At 49.1% G+C, this 18,955-nt stretch overlaps 3 protein-coding genes across 3 annotated transcripts; 1 reads left to right on the forward strand and 2 right to left on the reverse strand.

Annotated features, from left to right (window-relative positions):
* Positions 1-610: 610 nt before the first annotated feature.
* Positions 611-3,421, reverse strand: LOC138350181 (PE-PGRS family protein PE_PGRS3-like). The gene has a single exon (XM_069300520.1). It carries the CDS (start codon positions 3,419-3,421, stop codon positions 611-613), a length of 2,811 nt encoding a protein of 936 aa, XP_069156621.1.
* A 66-nt stretch (positions 3,422-3,487) lies between these two features.
* On the forward strand, positions 3,488-12,484 carry LOC123745183 (putative per-hexamer repeat protein 5). Its single transcript, XM_069300521.1, has 4 exons — positions 3,488-3,626; positions 3,832-6,335; positions 12,047-12,082; positions 12,470-12,484. The coding sequence occupies exons 1-4, from the start codon at positions 3,488-3,490 to the stop codon at positions 12,482-12,484; spliced, it is 2,694 nt and encodes an 897-aa protein (XP_069156622.1).
* Positions 12,485-13,055: 571 nt separating this feature from the next.
* Positions 13,056-15,643, reverse strand: LOC138350182 (circumsporozoite protein-like). The gene is made up of 2 exons (XM_069300522.1): positions 15,592-15,643; positions 13,056-13,510 (listed from the first exon to the last, which is right to left on the reverse strand). The coding sequence occupies exons 1-2, from the start codon at positions 15,641-15,643 to the stop codon at positions 13,056-13,058; spliced, it is 507 nt and encodes a 168-aa protein (XP_069156623.1).
* Between the last annotated feature and the right edge of the window lie 3,312 nt (positions 15,644-18,955).

The raw sequence follows: 18,955 nt of genomic DNA on the forward strand, positions 1-18,955 counted from the left end.
AGGAAGTGATAGCCGAGGCTATATGAACCACTTCCCCGCCGGCACTCGGATGGTAATCTTGGGCATAGCATTTTATCAAATCACCTCATTCTTTGGGGCACACGTGAGGAACACAAATGCAAATGTTTGCATTTGCAGTTGCATTTGTGTTCCTCACGTGTGCCCCAAAGAATGAGGTGATTTGATAAAATGCTATGCCCAAGATTACCATCCGAGTGCCGGCGGGGAAGTGGTTCATATAGCCTCGGCTATCACTTCCTTATGTCCGGTCGTGATGGTCAAGCGGATTAAGGCGTCCCTGTACATACCAGTTGTGGGAGTATGGGTTCGAGTCACTTCTGGGGTGTGAGTTTTCAGTTGTATATAGTCCTGGGGACCATTCAGGCTTGTTTGCATATATATATATATATATATATATATATATATATAATTGATAAAATGGAAGGGAGGTGGAGATTGGGATGAACACGAGGAAAGAGGAAACAGGTGTTGCGTGTAAGGTGAGAGAGTGGGAGGAACTAGAGGGGGAACACTGGAGGCTACACCAGCGGTGCTCTACAACCTGCCTTCACCACAACCTTCCTGCTCCATCACAACCTTCCCTACAACATTATAGTAACTTCAGGTTTACTACCATGTGGTGCGGGCTGAAGGTCATGTTGAGTGGCCCACTCCCCCGAGGCCACACTCTCCCGAGGCCACACTCCCCCGAGGCCACACTCCCCCGAGGCCACACTCCCCCGTGGCCACACTCCCCCGAGGCCACACTCCCCCGAGGCCACACTCCCCCGAGGCCACACTCCCCCGTGGCCACACTCCCCCGTGGCCACACTCCCCCGAGGCCACACTCCCCCGAGGCCACACTCCCCCGTGGCCACACTCCCCCGAGGCCACACTCCCCCGAGGCCACACTCCCCCGAGGCCACACTCCCCCGTGGCCACACTCCCGCGAGGCCACACTCCCCCGTGGCCACACTCCCGAGGCCACACCCCCGTGGCCACACTCCCCGAGGCCACACTCCCCCGAGGCCACACTCCCCCGAGGCCACACTCCCCGAGGCCACACTCCCCCGAGGCCACACTCCCCCGAGGCCACACTCCCCCGTGGCCACACTCCCCCGAGGCCACACTCCCCCGTGGCCACACTCCCTCGAGGCCACACTCCCCCGAGGCCACACTCCCGAGGCCACACTCCCCCGAGGCCACACTCCCGAGGCCACACTCCCCCGAGGCCACACCCCCGTGGCCACACTCCCCGAGGCCACACTCCCCCGTGGCCACACTCCCCCGAGGCCACACTCCCCCGAGGCCACACTCCCCCGAGGCCACACTCCCCCGAGGCTACACTCCCCCGAGGCCACACTCCCCCGTGGCCACACTCCCCCGTGGCCACACTCCCCCGAGGCCACACTCCCCCGAGGCCACACTCCCCCGTGGCCACACTCCCCCGAGGCCACACTCCCCCGAGGCCACACTCTCCCGAGGCCACACTCCCCCGAGGCCACACTCCCCCGTGGCCACACTCCCCCGTGGCCACACTCCCCCGAGGCCACACTCCCCCGTGGCCACACTCCCCCGAGGCCACACCCCCGTGGCCACACTCCCCGAGGCCACACTCCCCCGAGGCCACACTCCCCCGAGGCCACACTCTCCCGAGGCCACACTCCCCCGAGGCCACACTCCCCCGAGGCCACACTCCCCCGAGACCACACCCCCGTGGCCACACTCCCCGAGGCCACACTCCCCCGAGGCCACACTCCCCCGAGGCCACACTCCCCCGTGGCCACACTCCCCCGAGGCCACACTCCCCCGAGGCCACACTCCCCCGTTGCCACACTCCCTCGAGGCCACACTCCCCCGAGGCCACACTCCCCCGAGGCCACACTCCCCCGTGGCCACACTCCCCCGAGGCCACACCCCCGTGGCCACACTCCCCGAGGCCACACTCCCCCGAGGCCACACTCCCCCGAGGCCACACTCTCCCGAGGCCACACTCCCCCGAGGCCACACTCTCCCGAGGCCACACTCCCCCGAGGCCACACTCCCCCGAGGCCACACTCCCCCGTGGCCACACTCCCGAGGCCACACTCCCCCGTGGCCACAATCCCGAGGCCACACTCCCCCGAGGCCACACTCCCGAGGCCACACTCCCCGAGGCCACACTCCCCCGAGGCCACACTCTCCCGAGGCCACACTCCTTCGAGGCCACACTCTCCCGAGGCCACACTCCCCCGAGGCCACACTCCCCCGAGGCCACACTCCCCCGAGGCCACACTCCCCCGAGGCCACACTCCCCCGAGGCCACACTCTCCCGAGGCCACACTCCCCCGAGGCCACACTCCCCCGAGGCCACACTCCCCCGAGGCCACACTCCCCCGAGGCCACACTCCCCCGTGGCCACACTCCCGAGGCCACACTCCCCCGAGGCCACACCCCCGTGGCCACACTCCCCGAGGCCACACTCCCCCGTGGCCACACTCCCGAGGCCACACTCCCCCGAGGCCACACCCCCGTGGCCACACTCCCCGAGGCCACACTCCCCCGAGGCCACACTCCCCCGTGGCCACACTCCCGAGGCCACACTCCCCCGAGGCCACACCCCCGTGGCCACACTCCCCGAGGCCACACTCCCCCGAGGCCACACTCCCCCGAGGCCACACTCCCCGAGGCCACACTCCCCGAGGCCACACTCCCCGAGGCCACACTCTCCCGAGGCCACACTCCCCCGAGGCCACACTCCCCCGAGGCCACACTCCCCCGAGGCCACACTCTCCCGAGACCACACTCTCCCGAGGCCACACTCCCCCGTGGCCACACTCCCGAGGCCACACTCCCCCGAGGCCACACCCCCGTGGCCACACTCCCCGAGGCCACACTCCCCCGAGGCCACACTCCCCGAGGCCACACTCCCCGAGGCCACACTCCCCCGAGGCCACACTCCCCCGAGGCCACACTCCCCCGAGGCCACACTCCCCCGAGGCCACACTCCCCCGAGGCCACACTCTCCCGAGGCCACACTCTCCCGAGGCCACACTCCCCGAGGCCACACTCTCCCGAGGCCACACTCCCCCGAGGCCACACTCCCTCGAGGCCACACTCCCCGAGGCCACACTCTCCCGAGGCCACACTCCCCCGAGGCCACACTCCCCCGAGGCCACACTCCCTCGAGGCCACACTCCCCCGAGGCCACACTCTCCCGAGGCCACACTCCCCCGAGGCCACACTCTCCCGAGGCCACACTCCCCCGAGGCCACACTCCCCCGAGACCACACTCCCTCGAGGCCACACTCCCCCGAGGCCACACTCTCCCGAGGCCACACTCCCCCGAGGCCACACTCCCCCGAGACCACACTCCCTCGAGGCCACACTCCCCCGAGGCCACACTCCCCCGAGGCCACACTCCGCCAACAATATAATACATAGTTCATGTTCCCCCCAGGTAACGTTCTCATGGGACAATAAACGTTCCACCCCAGATAACGGTCTCATGGGACAAAATAAACGTTCCACCCCAGATAACGTTCTCATGGGACAAAATAAACGTTCCTCCCCAGATAACGTTCTCATGGGACAAAATAAACGTTCCTCCCCAGATAACGTTCACGTGGGCGAGATGTGTGAGCAAGGTGGGGAAGTGTTACTAAACAACACGTACTGTACAGTACAGTAATGAAGACGCTGGCCAGGAGCCCCCGAGACAGAGACAGACAGACACAGACACCATTGATGGCACCAACGCACCTTTAACCAGAGCGGCTCAGCGGAGCCGGTAAAATGCACCCTCATGGCTTCCTAAGAATCACCTCCATATTCCCATTCTTACTGGTCAAGGCGTTCCTGTGGCCCTTCTTACTGGTCAAGGTGTTCCTGCGGCCATTCTTGCTGGTCAAGGTGTTCCTGCGGCCATTCTTACTGGTCAAGGTGTTCCTGCGGCCATTCTTACTGGTCAAGGTGTTCCTGCAGCCATTCTTGCTGGTCAAGGTGTTCCTGCGGCCATTCTTGCTGGTCAAGGTGTTCCTGCGGCCATTCTTGCTGGTCAAGGTGTTCCTGCAGCCATTCTTGCTGGTCAAGGTGTTCCTGCGGCCATTCTTACTGGTCAAGGTGTTCCTGCAGCCATTCTTACTGGTCAAGGCGTTCCTGCGGCCATTCTTACTGGTCAAGGTGTTCCTGTGGCCATTCTTGCTGGTCAAGGCGTTCCTGCGGCCATTCTTACTGGTCAAGGCGTTCCTGCGGCCATTCTTACTGGTCAAGGCGTTCCTGCGGCCATTCTTACTGGTCAAGGCGTTCCTGCGGCCATTCTTACTGGTCAAGGTGTTCCTGCGGCCATTCTTACTGGTCAAGGCGTTCCTGCGGCCATTCTTGCTGGTCAAGGCGTTCCTGCGGCCATTCTTACTGGTCAAGGCGTTCCTGCGGCCATTCTTACTGGTCAAGGCGTTCCTGCGGCCATTCTTACTGGTCAAGGTGTTCCTGCGGCCATTCTTACTGGTCAAGGCGTTCCTGCGGCCATTCTTGCTGGTCAAGGCGTTCCTGCGGCCATTCTTACTGGTCAAGGCGTTCCTGCGGCCATTCTTACTGGTCAAGGTGTTCCTGCAGCCATTCTTACTGGTCAAGGCGTTCCTGCAGCAATTCTTACTGGTCAAGGCATTCCTTCGGCCATTCTTACTGGTCAAGGCGTTCCTGCAGCCATTCTTACTGGTCAAGGCGTTCCTGCAGCCATTCTTACTGGTCAAGGTGTTCCTGTGGCCATTCTTACTGGTCAAGGCGTTCCTGCGGCCATTCTTACTGGTCAAGGCGTTCCTGCGGCCATTCTTACTGGTCAAGGTGTTCCTGTGGCCATTCTTGCTGGTCAAGGCGTTCCTGCAGCCAATCTTACTGGTCAAGGCGTTCCTGCGGCCATTCTTACTGGTCAAGGCGTTCCTGTGGCCATTCTTGCTGGTCAAGGTGTTCCTGCGGCCATTCTTACTGGTCAAGGTGTTCCTGCGGCCATTCTTACTGGTCAAGGTGTTCCTGCGGCCATTCTTACTGGTCAAGGTGTTCCTGCGGCCATTCTTACTGGTCAAGGTGTTCCTGTGGCCATTCTTGCTGGTCAAGGCGTTCCTGCGGCCATTCTTACTGGTCAAGGCGTTCCTGCGGCCATTCTTACTGGTCAAGGCGTTCCTGCGGCCATTCTTACTGGTCAAGGCGTTCCTGCGGCCATTCTTACTGGTCAAGGTGTTCCTGCGGCCATTCTTACTGGTCAAGGCGTTCCTGCGGCCATTCTTGCTGGTCAAGGCGTTCCTGCGGCCATTCTTACTGGTCAAGGCGTTCCTGCGGCCATTCTTACTGGTCAAGGCGTTCCTGCGGCCATTCTTACTGGTCAAGGTGTTCCTGCGGCCATTCTTACTGGTCAAGGCGTTCCTGCGGCCATTCTTGCTGGTCAAGGCGTTCCTGCGGCCATTCTTACTGGTCAAGGCGTTCCTGCGGCCATTCTTACTGGTCAAGGTGTTCCTGCAGCCATTCTTACTGGTCAAGGCGTTCCTGCAGCAATTCTTACTGGTCAAGGCATTCCTTCGGCCATTCTTACTGGTCAAGGCGTTCCTGCAGCCATTCTTACTGGTCAAGGCGTTCCTGCAGCCATTCTTACTGGTCAAGGTGTTCCTGTGGCCATTCTTACTGGTCAAGGCGTTCCTGCGGCCATTCTTACTGGTCAAGGCGTTCCTGCGGCCATTCTTACTGGTCAAGGTGTTCCTGTGGCCATTCTTGCTGGTCAAGGCGTTCCTGCAGCCAATCTTACTGGTCAAGGCGTTCCTGCGGCCATTCTTACTGGTCAAGGCGTTCCTGTGGCCATTCTTGCTGGTCAAGGTGTTCCTGCGGCCATTCTTACTGGTCAAGGTGTTCCTGCGGCCATTCTTACTGGTCAAGGTGTTCCTGCGGCCATTCTTACTGGTCAAGGTGTTCCTGCGGCCATTCTTACTGGTCAAGGCGTTCCTGTGGCCATTCTTGCTGGTCAAGGTGTTCCTGCGGCCATTCTTACTGGTCAAGGTGTTCCTGCGGCCATTCTTACTGGTCAAGGTGTTCCTGCGGCCATTCTTACTGGTCAAGGTGTTCCTGCGGCCATTCTTGCTGGTCAAGGTGTTCCTGCGGCCATTCTTGCTGGTCAAGGTGTTCCTGCGGCCATTCTTACTGGTCAAGGTGTTCCTGCGGCCATTCTTACTGGTCAAGGTGTTCCTGCGGCCATTCTTACTGGTCAAGGTGTTCCTGAGGCCATTCTTGCTGGTCAAGGTGTTCCTGCGGCCATTCTTACTGGTCAAGGTGTTCCTGAGGCCATTCTTGCTGGTCACAGCAAGAATGTCACAGTCTGTCTCTATTCTTACCATAACGCCCCAGTTTCTCTGACTCTTTAATTACATTATTACAAAGGAGAAAAGATTAAGATGAGAAGATATGAGAGAAACAGAGAGTTTGAGACTAAAAGAAGGAGATAGAAAGAGAAAACACACTAAGACAGAAAATAAAGACTGCGACAGTAAAAAAAACCATTGCCAGAAAACAAAAGACAGTCGTTGACAGAAATAAAGACTAAGAAAGAGAAACAAAAGCTAAGACACTGAGAAACGACCGAAAAAGAGATGTAAAAGGCTAAGACATTGAAACTTAAAACATAGAGAGGATAAAGAAGGAGGAAAGGTAAGGTACAAGACTATACTAGATTAAGAGAAAAAAGGGAAGGATAAAAGAGAAGGTAAACCTAAATCAAATATTTAACACAACACACACGGAAAAATTGTATGAATTTATTTCAACAAAACTATATATGTAAGGTTAGGTTAAAGATCTTATATTCAACAATTATGGTCTAACACATACATAAACACCACAACTTTAACAAATACATGTTGAAATGGTTAAATACCTCATCTTAAAAAAAAAACACTTGAAATGCATAAACATCTTTCTTAAACAATATTCCTTGAAATGCATAAACACCTATTTGAGCAGTTAACCCTTCAAATGAATAAATTACCCATATATAACAAATATTGCTTGATAATGCTTAAATACCCTAATCTTAACCATATACCCCCCCTTGAAACGGATAAGCACCATATCTTTAACAAATACCCCTTGAAATGCATTCACACCATATATAACAATTAACCATTTAAAATGAAGCAAAATGTATATGAAACACATAAGGAAAACGTAAATGATCTGAAGAAAACGCATATGTATATGATTAGATGATAAAAGTAAAAATAAAGTGTATTAAGACTAGATGTTGTAAAATAGACTTTCCTATATATTATCTGAACAGAATGAGTAAATATATAATAAGTGAAGGTTATGTGTGGTGTGATAAGATAAGATGTACACAAAATGCTAGGTGGGAAGTGTACAAGTAAGATATATGGTGTGAAACATAGTCAAACACTGATAACATGCTGGTCTTAATATCCTTACATTGAGTTGATAGAACGTTTTACTCATTTATACACGTTGCATAAGTTTATTACTACATAAAGTTGTATATGTTTAGGTTTATATAATACTTACAGTTGATTGTGACAAGACAATGACCTGTCTTTGTAAGTTTTATTACTACCTAAAAGCAATGATAAGTTTAAAATAGGAAAAAGGTTTAACTGACTTTTCATTTATTGAATGATTAACTATGTTAAGAGTGAGAGTTTATTTAATGCACCAAGAACATCTAAAGAGTAAATCTTTCATATAAAATGCTGTTAGAGAATGCAAAATGATAATTAAATTATAACAGTATTATTATTGTCTTGGAGGGATTCTTTATGTGCACGAAGATGAGATGTGAGAAACATTTGAAGCATAAAGATGTCTTAGTAAGTACAAATGTTAATTAAAAGATTTTGGAACGTGTTATTGCTGACTTGGAGAGAAACTTTAAATGCTGAAGATGGTAGAGTATCTTTTATAAGTAAATACATCACAGTGAGAGATTTCTTGGGCTTTAAAATTGTCTTTAATGATTCTGAGAATAGCTTTTGATAGTGTGAATAGTGTTTGTTGACTTTGTGTATATTCTTAATGTCTATGAAAATAACTTTTTATGACATGAATAGTATTTTGATGACTCTGAGCGTGACATTGGAGAATAAAGATGACATAAAAGTAACATTCAATGTGCAAAGATGTTTCAGAGATATATTTTAGTTAAGAAATGATTCAAAGAAGAATTACCTATTTTCAGTAGTACGAAGTGAAATGATAATTAAGAAACATTGAGAAAAGATTGTCTTAGTAAATATGTAACTGCATAAAGCATTCATTTGTTTAAGAACATAGATGGTATGAAATAATGAGTTGATAAGCGTAACATAGTTACAATAATGTACCTTGTCAATTTAATTTTGGTGAATGGATAAATAAAATACTTTGCAACTAAAATATATACAATTTGAACTAACTAACAAAATCAATTTGATGATAAACAATAATGCTGCTGATAATACGTAACAATGAACTAGTCACTGAATGGAAGAAACAACAAAAACTTGACATTCTGAAAACGTGTCACTAAGCAAAAAAAAAAAAAAAAATCAAAATTGTCACTGCAAAAACTAAAGTCACTAAAAATATCTTGTTACTCTGGAAAAACTAAGTCACTGCAAAAACTGATTTTGCCAAAAAAAATTGTCACTGCAAACTCACTGCAAAAACTCGTTACTTTGCAAAAATAAGTTGCTATGCAAAAATACTTGTCACTGCAAAAACTAAGTCACTGCATGAACTATGAAGATATGATAGAATATAGTGTGCTCTAGGAAGATCGATATGATTAGACACTGATGTGAGTCAGTCTGCATACTACATAGTAGACTAAAAACAATAATAATAAGAATGGATGTATACCTCACCAGTAAAAGCTTGAGAATTGTATGGAATGGGAACAGATTTTTTAGACCAGTATGCAATGTGAATGCCCCCATATGCGGGGATAGCCAAGTACTGATAGGTCAGTACTCTCACTCATCTACGCTCACCCCACCGACTCATACATCTGCTCACTGCATTCCTGGTCAGTCTTGCACCACCCTCCATGACAGCCGCACGCTCGCTCACTCACTACACGCGAAATAAACGATCTTGAGCAATATGTTTGGAAAGCACAGACAGGCAAGTACACACAGATGAATGACACACTGCACACAGGCTCATCCACACTTATGTATGGGTGCTTGCACACTATTATCTCACTCTCGCGCTTATCTGTGCACTCTCCAATTTTTCTTCTCTCACACTCTTCACATGCAGAAATAGTCTGACTTATGCAAAATCAGCACATAACATGGAGTACAAACAGTGAATCTTTCATGCTTAAATATCAATGTTGAAAGATATAGAACAATAGACTTTTGTAATATTTATAAGACATAAAATACAGCGACGGGTAGTGTTTGTCTTATGAGTAAGGTCTCGTAGATTATATGATACAATACAGATGGGTGGTTGTAGGATGGAGTAGTAAAGCCGATAAAGATGACTTAGTTGACTGATACTATATAAACAGTAAAGAGTCTGAAAGAATGAGATGTAATATTTATAACTCATAATACACAACGCTGAGTTGGAGATTTGTTTATAAAGATAACTGAGTTATTTCTCAGTAAAATGACTTGGTAAAATATTGATAATATGTCTCTGTTGACTAATTATTACTCTTCCATTCAATTCCAATTTGAATGGAATGTATGGTTGGGAGGGGGGGGGGGGCGGAGGTCAAGCGAGCTCATTTGCGGTGGAAGGTGAAGGCTGATTGGTGTCTGGGACATGGAGGCTGCGGCAGGTGGTGACTAGTAGAACTGGCAGGTGGTGCTGGTGGTAAGTGTCCATAGCAAACGAAAAAGAGTTTACTATATAAAAAATACCAAACCCGGGTTCTCTCTCATACCACCTGGTATGGAATATTATGATCCAGAATGTTCTATCTACACATGGGAGAGTGAGAGGTGGAACCACAGGTTGGGACCTGACCCAAGCACATGGTCGAATCCCCTGGGGGGATTGGCGGTGGAAATAACTGGCGCCTTTGTTCACAGTTTTGTATAATGAATTATTCCACATTATTCAGTAATTTTGAGAAATTAGTCTTCATTCAAACTTTATAGTATTACTGTTTATAGTATCGAGAGGATCCTAATTGTCAGGATAATGAGTTAAGTCACCATCAGTGACGTCACTAGCGGGACTAGTCTCTGCCGCGCAATCATTTGGCCGACCTGAGGTCACAAGGGTCACCAAAGCTCCATATTTTTGGTATTTTCTCGAAGGTCAAATAGCCATTTTGTAATCGGAAATAGCTCTTCCCTAGATGCTTGTGTAATTAACTTCAGTTAAAAGAATTCAACCAATCTGGGTCATTCAGTACAACAGAGATTAGTTGTTCAACTTAAACCCTACGAGTAACTTAGTAAACTAGGCAGAAGAATACCCTGCTCTGGCTTCTGTGTAGAGTAGAGCAAGGGAAAGACAGTGTGGTACAAGGAACGACTCGAGAAGGTGGCCACTCCACCTCTCCCCAAGATAAGCAGTCCACTGAGCTGGTCGCCTAAAAAGGTAGAGTTGTTAAGAGTTTGGTATAGGGAAATAGGTCATCTCATTGCCGGTTCATGTAGGAAGTGTTCAACCAGGGAGTGCTTTGATTTAGATTTTGTTTAGTTTTGAATAAACTATTTAGCTAGTAAATTGTCTTTTTATTAATTTCCATTTTTTGTAAAATTTATTTACATTGTCCGAGACCACGTGGGGTCCAAGAGGCCGAGTTGAGTTGGGCCGCAGATTCTAACACCAAGTAAGAATTCATTGTCCCTTTGATTTCTAATAATTCCACACAACGTAAAATTCAACCCTCCCATATATTACTAGTGGGGATCAAGCCCCCAAGGTTTATTGGTTAGCATGATCGATCCAGACCTCGATTATTGCTCAGTGGTAATGGTCTGGTGGTGGCAGGGCAAGGCGATTCTAGAGTTTTGCTAGAAGTCTGTTTTCACGTCATAAGGGTTGTAGAATCTTAAGCCGGTCAAACAGTTTAAGACCACGTGGCGTGGGGTCGGCTCAAGTATAGCTCTGGAGTCCCTTGGTTTGAGTAAGTGAGTAAAGAATATGGACAGGGTGAAGGTAAAAGAAGATTAAAAGTAAGAACGAACAACACCCATGTTACAATGTGGTGAGGGTTGTGTCTCTCACAAGGTGTGGGTTGTCTCTCTCTCTCTCTCTCTCACAAGGTGAGGGTTGTGTCTCTCACAAGGTGTGGGTTGTCTCTCTCTCTCTCTCTCTCTCACAAGGTGAGGGTTGTGTATCTCACAAGGTGTGGGTTGTCTCTCTCTCTCTCTCTCACAAGGTGAGGGTTGTGTCTCTCACAAGGTGTGGGTTGTCTCTCTCTCTCTCTCTCTCACAAGGTGAGGGTTGTGTCTCTCACAAGGTGTGGGTTGTCTCTCTCTCTCTCTCTCACAAGGTGAGGGTTGTGTCTCTCACAAGGTGTGGGTTGTCTCTCTCTCTCTCTCTCTCTCACAAGGTGAGGGTTGTGTATCTCACAAGGTGTGGGTTGTCTCTCTCTCTCTCTCTCTCACAAGGTGAGGGTTGTGTCTCTCACAAGGTGTGGGTTGTCTCTCTCTCTCTCTCTCTCACAAGGTGAGGGTTGTGTCTCTCACAAGGTGTGGGTTGTCTCTCTCTCTCTCTCACAAGGTGAGGGTTGTGTATCTCACCACTCAAGGCAAGGTAATCTCAAGGTAACCACCGCATCCGGGTTGCATGACGCCAATCGTATCGAAGTTTACTACATACAAAATACAACTGTTTAAACAACTAAGATCACCACGAGGTGGGTATGGGGTACATAATAAAGAAGTCATTTTTTTCATTTTAAATTTTGCCCCGAGGGGAGAGTTTATTGGAAGAAGACATTGAATCATCTTCGCCCGAGAGCGAGAGCTGCGCAGCTGGGGGGTCATGCGCGTGTTGCACGTACCCCCCCCCCCCATGCACGGACACCCATCACACATGTGTCATCCATCTGTCTTCTTATTCTCAGAATGGAGAGGGCACCTTCGTCGACGTCAAACTCAAGGTAACAGGTCACCCACACAGCTCATGCATGCGCCTTCATGATTAGCAGGCGATTAATCACGCTCAACTGTCAGTCATCAATCTCCGCTGATGGAGGGGACGGTCTACGTCCTACTTTTCCCTACTACTGTTAACTAGTGCAGCGCGCATCAGAGAGACCAACCTCACCCTGTATCGTCAGGGTGAGGTGGTCCGCACAAAAATCTGGACATTATTTGCATTTTTCGTTTTATTAATAATAAAACAAAATAATATTCTAAGAAAATCTTATATTCTGAAGGTATTATTTTATTTGTTTATTGTATGTAACTGTATTTTTTTGAACTGTTATATTTATTGGCATCAAATTGTTTGACTTTAATAACTATCATTTCTTGTTTGGTTTCAGATTCGAATGCAATAAACTCATAATGAGTGAAAACAAACAAAGGAATATTTTACATTTCTTTAGCAGTACAAAAAGACAATGTAACTAATGATAATAGTAACAATAGTAATACGTGTACTTGACTTAAACGTGTCAAGCTGATCAATGGTTCAGAGCCTCCTCAGTCCTTGTCAGCTACCATTAGCAAGAACATTCTAACTGGAGGCCGAGAGAAGAAAATACTCAAAATATCAAGACAATATGATTCGAACTACTCGAAATTTGGATATATTCAAGACCCTGGTAGTGAGCTGCATCATCCACGGCCGCTCTGTGTTGTGAGTTTATCCCATCATGCCACGAAACCTTCCACACCCCATAGACACTGGCCATCACAACACCAGGATGTAGCTAGGAAACTTTAGTGGTCCGCGGGATTTAAAATTATGAATTTAGTAGTCCGTGAGCTCCGACAGGTTGGCCAGGGCCTGCACCTTCACCAGGGCCCTCACCTTTACCAGGGCCCTCATCTTCACCAGGGCCCTCACCTTCATCAGGGCCCTCATCTTCACCAGGGCCCTCATCTTCACCAGGGCCCTCACCTTCATCAGGGCCCCTCACCTTCACCAGGACCCTCATCTTCACCAGGGCCCTCATCTTCACCAGGGCCCTCACCTTCATCAGGGCCCTCATCTTCACCAGGGCCCTCATCTTCACCAGGGCCCTCATCTTCACCAGGGCCCTCATCTTCACCAGGGCCCTCACCTTCACCAGGGCCCTCATCTTCACCAGGGCCCTCACCTTCACCAGGGCCCTCACCTTCACCAGGGCCCTCATCTTCACCAGGGCCCTCACCTTCATCAGGGCCCTCATCTTCACCAGGGCCCTCATCTTCACCAGGGCCCTCATCTTCACCAGGGCCCTCACCTTCACCAGGGCCCTCATCTTCACCAGGGCCCTCATCTTCACCAGGGCCCTCACCTTCACCAGGGCCCTCACCAGTGGTAGAAATTGATATGGGTGTTTCATTAGCAGTGACAAAGAGAATACTTAAACAAATATCTAATGAAGATCTCACCGACTTAACAAATTCACAAAGACCTGAAAGTTGTAGCATTAAATATTATGATAGATATCGTGAGGAGACATTCACATATGGGACTAAGGGAACAAGAACCCGGCAATGTGATGTATAATATAGTGGCCAGAATACGCCTGGGATATAGACGTATCTGGCAGCTCTCTCAAAACCCAAATGTCGAGTACACAATGTGTCAACGTTGTGAAAGAGAAAACATGCACTCTCTTGAACATTATATTGTAGAATGTCCCATATTGACTGACTTTCGCCCTCCTGGGCTAAGGTATGCTGAACTGTGTAATTACTATACGAGTACTGGAACACTTGATGATATATTGGAATTATACCCAAGATTGACCATGTAATGTATCAATTATACAATGTATGTATGTGATGTAACTATATAACCTGAGCTTGTAAAAGCACCTTAATCATCTTCAGTGATTAAGTGCTTAATTGAACACTAGTTTCTCTATCAGGTATCTCACCCTGTCAGAGTAAAAGAGACAAATGTATGTGAATGCATGTGTGTGTATATATGTATATGTACATATATGTGTGTGCATGTATGTGTGTATAAAGTATATATGGAAGCTGATCAGAATTACATTTAACATTTGTAAATGCACATTAATGACACTATGTAAAAGACACATCGAACACTTTATGTAGGGCATACGTAAATCTGTGTATCTATGTATTTACGTAAGTAGGTTAGCTTAGCATTTTAAAAGCACCGAATCACCTTCTGTGGTTGAGTGTTCAATAAACCCTTGAACTATATGTTTAACATTTCTCTAACCCTGTCCATGGAGGACAGAAGAAAATGTATATATGCTACCTTGAGTTATCTTGAGATGATTTCGGGGCTTTAGTGTCCCCGCGGCCCGGTCCTCGACCAGGCCTCCACCCGCAGGAAGCAGCCCGTGACAGCTGACTTAACTCCCAGGTACCTATTTACTGCTAGGTAACATGGGCATTCAGGGTGAAAGAAACTTTGCCCATTTGTTTCTGCTTCGTGCGGGAATCGAACCCGCGCCACAGAATTACGAGTCCTGCGCGCTATCCACCAGGCTACGAGGCCCCCTCGTAGCATTTACAATGCTGGTTAGCATTGTAAATGTGTGGCCACATCTGTGGTAGAAAATAATAAAAATAAACCTTCCCATGAGGCCTCACCTGCACCAGGGGGCCTCAACTTCACCAGGGGGGCCCCTCACCTTCACCAGGGGGGGCCCCTCACCTTCACCAGGGGGGGGGGGCCCTCACCTTCACCAGGGGGGGCCCCTCACCTTCACCAGGGGGGGGCCCCTCACCTTCACCAGGGGGGGGCCCCTCACCTTCACCAGGGGGGGCCCCTCACCTTCACCAGGGGGGCCCCTCACCTTCACCAGGGGGGCCCTCACCTTCACCAGGGGGGCCCTCACCTTCACCAGGGGGCCCACACCTTCACCAGGGCCCTCACATCACCAGGGGCGTCACCTTCACCAAGGTGTGGTGTAAACATGACCAACTGGACCCTGGACCCTGAGAGAAGGTGAAGGCATGCATCAGTTACAGCACTACATCTTGCCACTAATACACCAGGACCCTCAGCTCCACTTGTCGAACCAACCATCCACATGTCATAAGAAATGTCTATGTGTATCACTCAGAACGTTCAGTAATATCTTGATTGTTTGTGATGTGTGTCTATTTCAATTCCCCGTCATGCCATCAGTTCCCGCGCTGGCAGTTCCTGACGCGCTGGGTACAACAGCCCACTCTTCAACCCCAGCAGCTCTCCTCTACGCAACCCAATGCCAATTATAACTGTTAAGCTAATTTGTTCATGATAATATATATAGTGGCACAAAGTCCTTCTTTCTCCTCCGCAGGAGAGAGAAAGAAGTTCCTGAACCCACTGTGTGACTGTAAGCTTCCTGTCACCGCCCTTAGCGTGGGTCTGGGATACATAATACAGTGATCGGACGGTCAGCTCGTGGCCATCAGGCTCCAGGCCCTTCAACACGCCCCAGAACCCTTACTTTCCACGTTATATTACTGAAACACTCATTGTTACCCACTGTCAAAGTCGCCTTCGTTGCGCCCACCTTGCCCAGTCCAAGACGCATTTCGGGTTACAAACAGTCGTTTTCAATCAACAAAAAATCCCCCAACATTTCCTGTTTTGTGGCAGGAGCTTCACTTTAGATCGGGTGTTTGGTTTCCGGCCTGCCGGTGAAGGCAGGTATCTCTGTTATTTCCTGACACCTCTAATATCTTCCAACAGGTGTGTAAACAACAGTCGAATGTGTTATGTGACAACTGATGTGCTTTTTTCTGGCATGCTATCGAATGCAACATTTGTAATCAAGTGCATATAAATATAAAAAGTGACATTTACTTGTCACTTTCGCGGGGCTTTCAGGGACGCTAAGCCCCGCGCTCATCTCCAGGTAAGGTAAGTGCCCTCAAGTGACCCATGTGTACATAACCTACATATATACATATAGTACCACTGAAACACCTTCAATTAACTTTTTTTAACTAGTCTGCCTCCCTAGTTAATAACATGCTTGTCCGCAAAGCTCTATTGAATGTCTTCACAACATTGATGTGTTAGTGGGATGACTTCATAACATTGATGTGTTAGTGGGATGACTTCATAACATTGATGTGTTAGTGGGATGACTTCATAACATTGATGTGTTAGTGGGATGACTTCATAACATTGATGTGTTAGTGGGATGACTTCATAACATTGATGTGTTAGTGGGATGACTTCATAACATTGATGTGTTAGTGGGATGACTTCATAACTCTGATGTGTTAGTGGGACGACTTCACAACATTGATGTGTTAGTGGGATGACTTCATAACTCTGATGTGTTAGTGGGATGACTTCATAACTCTGATGTGTTAGTGGGATGACTTCATAACTCTGATGTGTTAGTGGGACGACTTCACAACATTGATGTGTTAGTGGGACGACTTCACAACATTGATGTGTTAGTGGGACGACTTCACAACATTGATGTGTTATCCCTCACAAGTGTCTAGATTTGTGTTACCACTATGCTGAAGAAATATTTCGTTAGTGTTTGTGTAAAGAGCTGATACAGGAGCCGCCAATATTTCAACCCCACACACACCCACACACATAGGAAGGGAGTGGAATGCTGGAGAGTAGAGGTGGAAGGTGTCGTCAGTGGGTGAGCCGTGAGGGCGGCGTGAGGGCAAGCAAGAGCTGGGGAGAGCAAGCAAGAGCTGGGGAGAGCAGGCAAGAGCTGGGGAGTGGGAGGAGGCTGGTGGTAGAGGTGAGGAGGAAGGGGCTGGCAGGGGGCGCCGTCAACACAACCTGGCTGACATGACACGCTGGCGGGCTCCTGCACTACACACACCACTCACGCCCCATCCTTCACCACAACGCCGCCACCAGCAACATTCACTTTACAACACCACAGGGAGACTTATTGTATTTATGTATTCAACCCTGTGAATCACATCACGCTGTGCTCGTCCAAGCTGTGGACGACCCCAACCCTTCCTCATGCTGTGCTCGTCCAAGCTGTGGACGACCCCAACCCTATCTCACGCTGTGCTCGCCCAAGCTGTGGACGACCCCAACCCTTCCTCACGCTGTGCTCGTCCAAGCTGTGGACGACCACAACCCTTCCTCACACTGTGCTCGTCCAAGCTGTGGACGACCCCAACCCTTCCTCACGCTGTGCTCGTCCAAGCTGTGGACGACCCCAACCCTTCCTCACGCTGTGCTCGTCCAAGCTGTGGACGACCCCAACCCTTCCTCACGCTGTGCTCGACCAAGCTGTGGACGACCCCAACCCTTACTCACGCTTTGCTCGTCCAGGCTGTAGACGACCACAACCCTTCCTCACACTGTGCTCGTCCAGGCTGTGGACGACCTCAACCCTTCCTCACACTGTGCTCGTCCAGGCTGTGGACGACCTCAACCCTTCCTCACACTGTGCTCGTCCAAGCTGTGGACGACCACAACCCTTCCTCACACTGTGCTCGTCCAGGCTGTGGACGACCTCAACCCTTCCTCACACTGTGCTCGTCCAAGCTGTGGACGACCACAACCCTTCCTCACACTGTGCTCGTCCAAGCTGTGGACGACCACAACCCTTCCTCACGCTGTGCTCGTCCAAGCTGTGGACGACCCCAACCCTTCCTCACGCTGTGCTCGTCCAAGCTGTGGACGACCCGAAGACGAATTCGTAAATGTTTACATGTAATAAAAAACAGTATTTTCTGAATAAACTTATATTCTATATACTAATTAAGCGCACAAGTGGACCTAGAATAAGTTAAATTATGTGTCTTGTTTATGTCGGCACATTAACACCCCCCCCCCAGCTGCAGGTGGTGGGTCAAGGTGTATAAGACCCCCGTCCCCCCCCCAGCTGCAGGTGGTGGGTCAAGGTGTATAAGACCCCCGTCCCCCCAGCTGCAGGTGGTGGGTCAAGGTGTATAAGACCCCCGCACCCCCCCCAGCTGCAGGTGGTGGGTCAAGGTGTATAAGACCCCCGTCCCCCCAGCTGCAGGTGGTGGGTCAAGGTGTATAAGACCCCCGTCCCCCCAGCTGCAGGTGGTGGGTCAAGGTGTATAAGACCCCCGTCCCCCCCCCCCCCCCCAGCTGAGGAATTCACAGAACAGATAAGCAAAATAGAGAATAGCCTTGATAATTTGGAGAACCCGATACCTGATATTATCTTCCTAGGTGACTTAAACTTGTCTAGTCTCAGGTGGAGAACAGCAAACAATAATATTATACCAGGAAATCTATCAGGACCTAACCAACCACAGAGTAGAGAACTACTTAGATTCTGTGACAAATTTTCACTCAATCAGCAGATATCGGAGCCAACTAGAAATGAAAATATTCTAGATCTGGTCTTTACGCACAATGAAGACATTATCAGAGACATTACGATATCAGATACCACATATTCAGATCACAAGCTCATTGAAGTGCAAACGACCATCAATACTCAGAATAGACCTAAAACGTTGATAAAGCGAGAGGGGCTATTCAGTAAATTCAATTTTAATAATAAAAGGATAGACTGGGAGATAATAAACAGGGAACTTACAAACATTCCATTTGGAACTGTTCTAAATAATACAAGTCCTACAGAAGGAATAGAAAAACTGACTTCAGAAGCGTATCAAGTCTGTCTGAAACATGTTCCTTTGAGGAAAGCCAGAAAGAGATCTAACGTAGAAAGAGAACGCAGACGACACTATAAACGCAGGAAAAAAATAACGGAACTGCTTATGCAGACACGAATTTCCCGTCAAAGAAGGAATAATTTAAATAGGGAGATTGAAGAAATCGAGCGGAAATTAAAATACTCATATGAAACTGAAGAAAGGCAGTTAGAACAGAAAGCAATTCAGGAAATAAAGAAAAATCCAAAATA

The sequence above is a fragment of the Procambarus clarkii genome, chromosome 44, assembly GCF_040958095.1.
Source record: "Procambarus clarkii isolate CNS0578487 chromosome 44, FALCON_Pclarkii_2.0, whole genome shotgun sequence".
NCBI classification, from domain to species: Eukaryota; Metazoa; Arthropoda; class Malacostraca; order Decapoda; family Cambaridae; genus Procambarus; species Procambarus clarkii.

Excerpts from the sequence above, each read along its gene's own strand:
- LOC138350181 (XM_069300520.1), bottom strand. The coding sequence starts at position 3,421 with ATGTATTATATTGTTGGCGGAGTGTGGCCTCGGGGGAGTGTGGCCTCG.
- LOC138350182 (XM_069300522.1), bottom strand. The coding sequence starts at position 15,643 with ATGCGTCTTGGACTGGGCAAGGTGGGCGCAACGAAGGCGACTTTGACA. Across the intron at positions 13,511-15,591 it reads GAAGGCGACTTTGACAGTGG|ATATTTGTTTAAGTATTCTC; the intron begins GTAACAATGAGT and ends GATCTTCATTAG.
- LOC123745183 (XM_069300521.1), top strand. The coding sequence starts at position 3,488 with ATGGGACAAAATAAACGTTCCACCCCAGATAACGTTCTCATGGGACAA. Across the intron at positions 3,627-3,831 it reads GGGCGAGATGTGTGAGCAAG|GCGTTCCTGTGGCCCTTCTT; the intron begins GTGGGGAAGTGT and ends TTACTGGTCAAG. Across the intron at positions 6,336-12,046 it reads GTCACAGCAAGAATGTCACA|AATGGAGAGGGCACCTTCGT; the intron begins GTCTGTCTCTAT and ends TCTTATTCTCAG.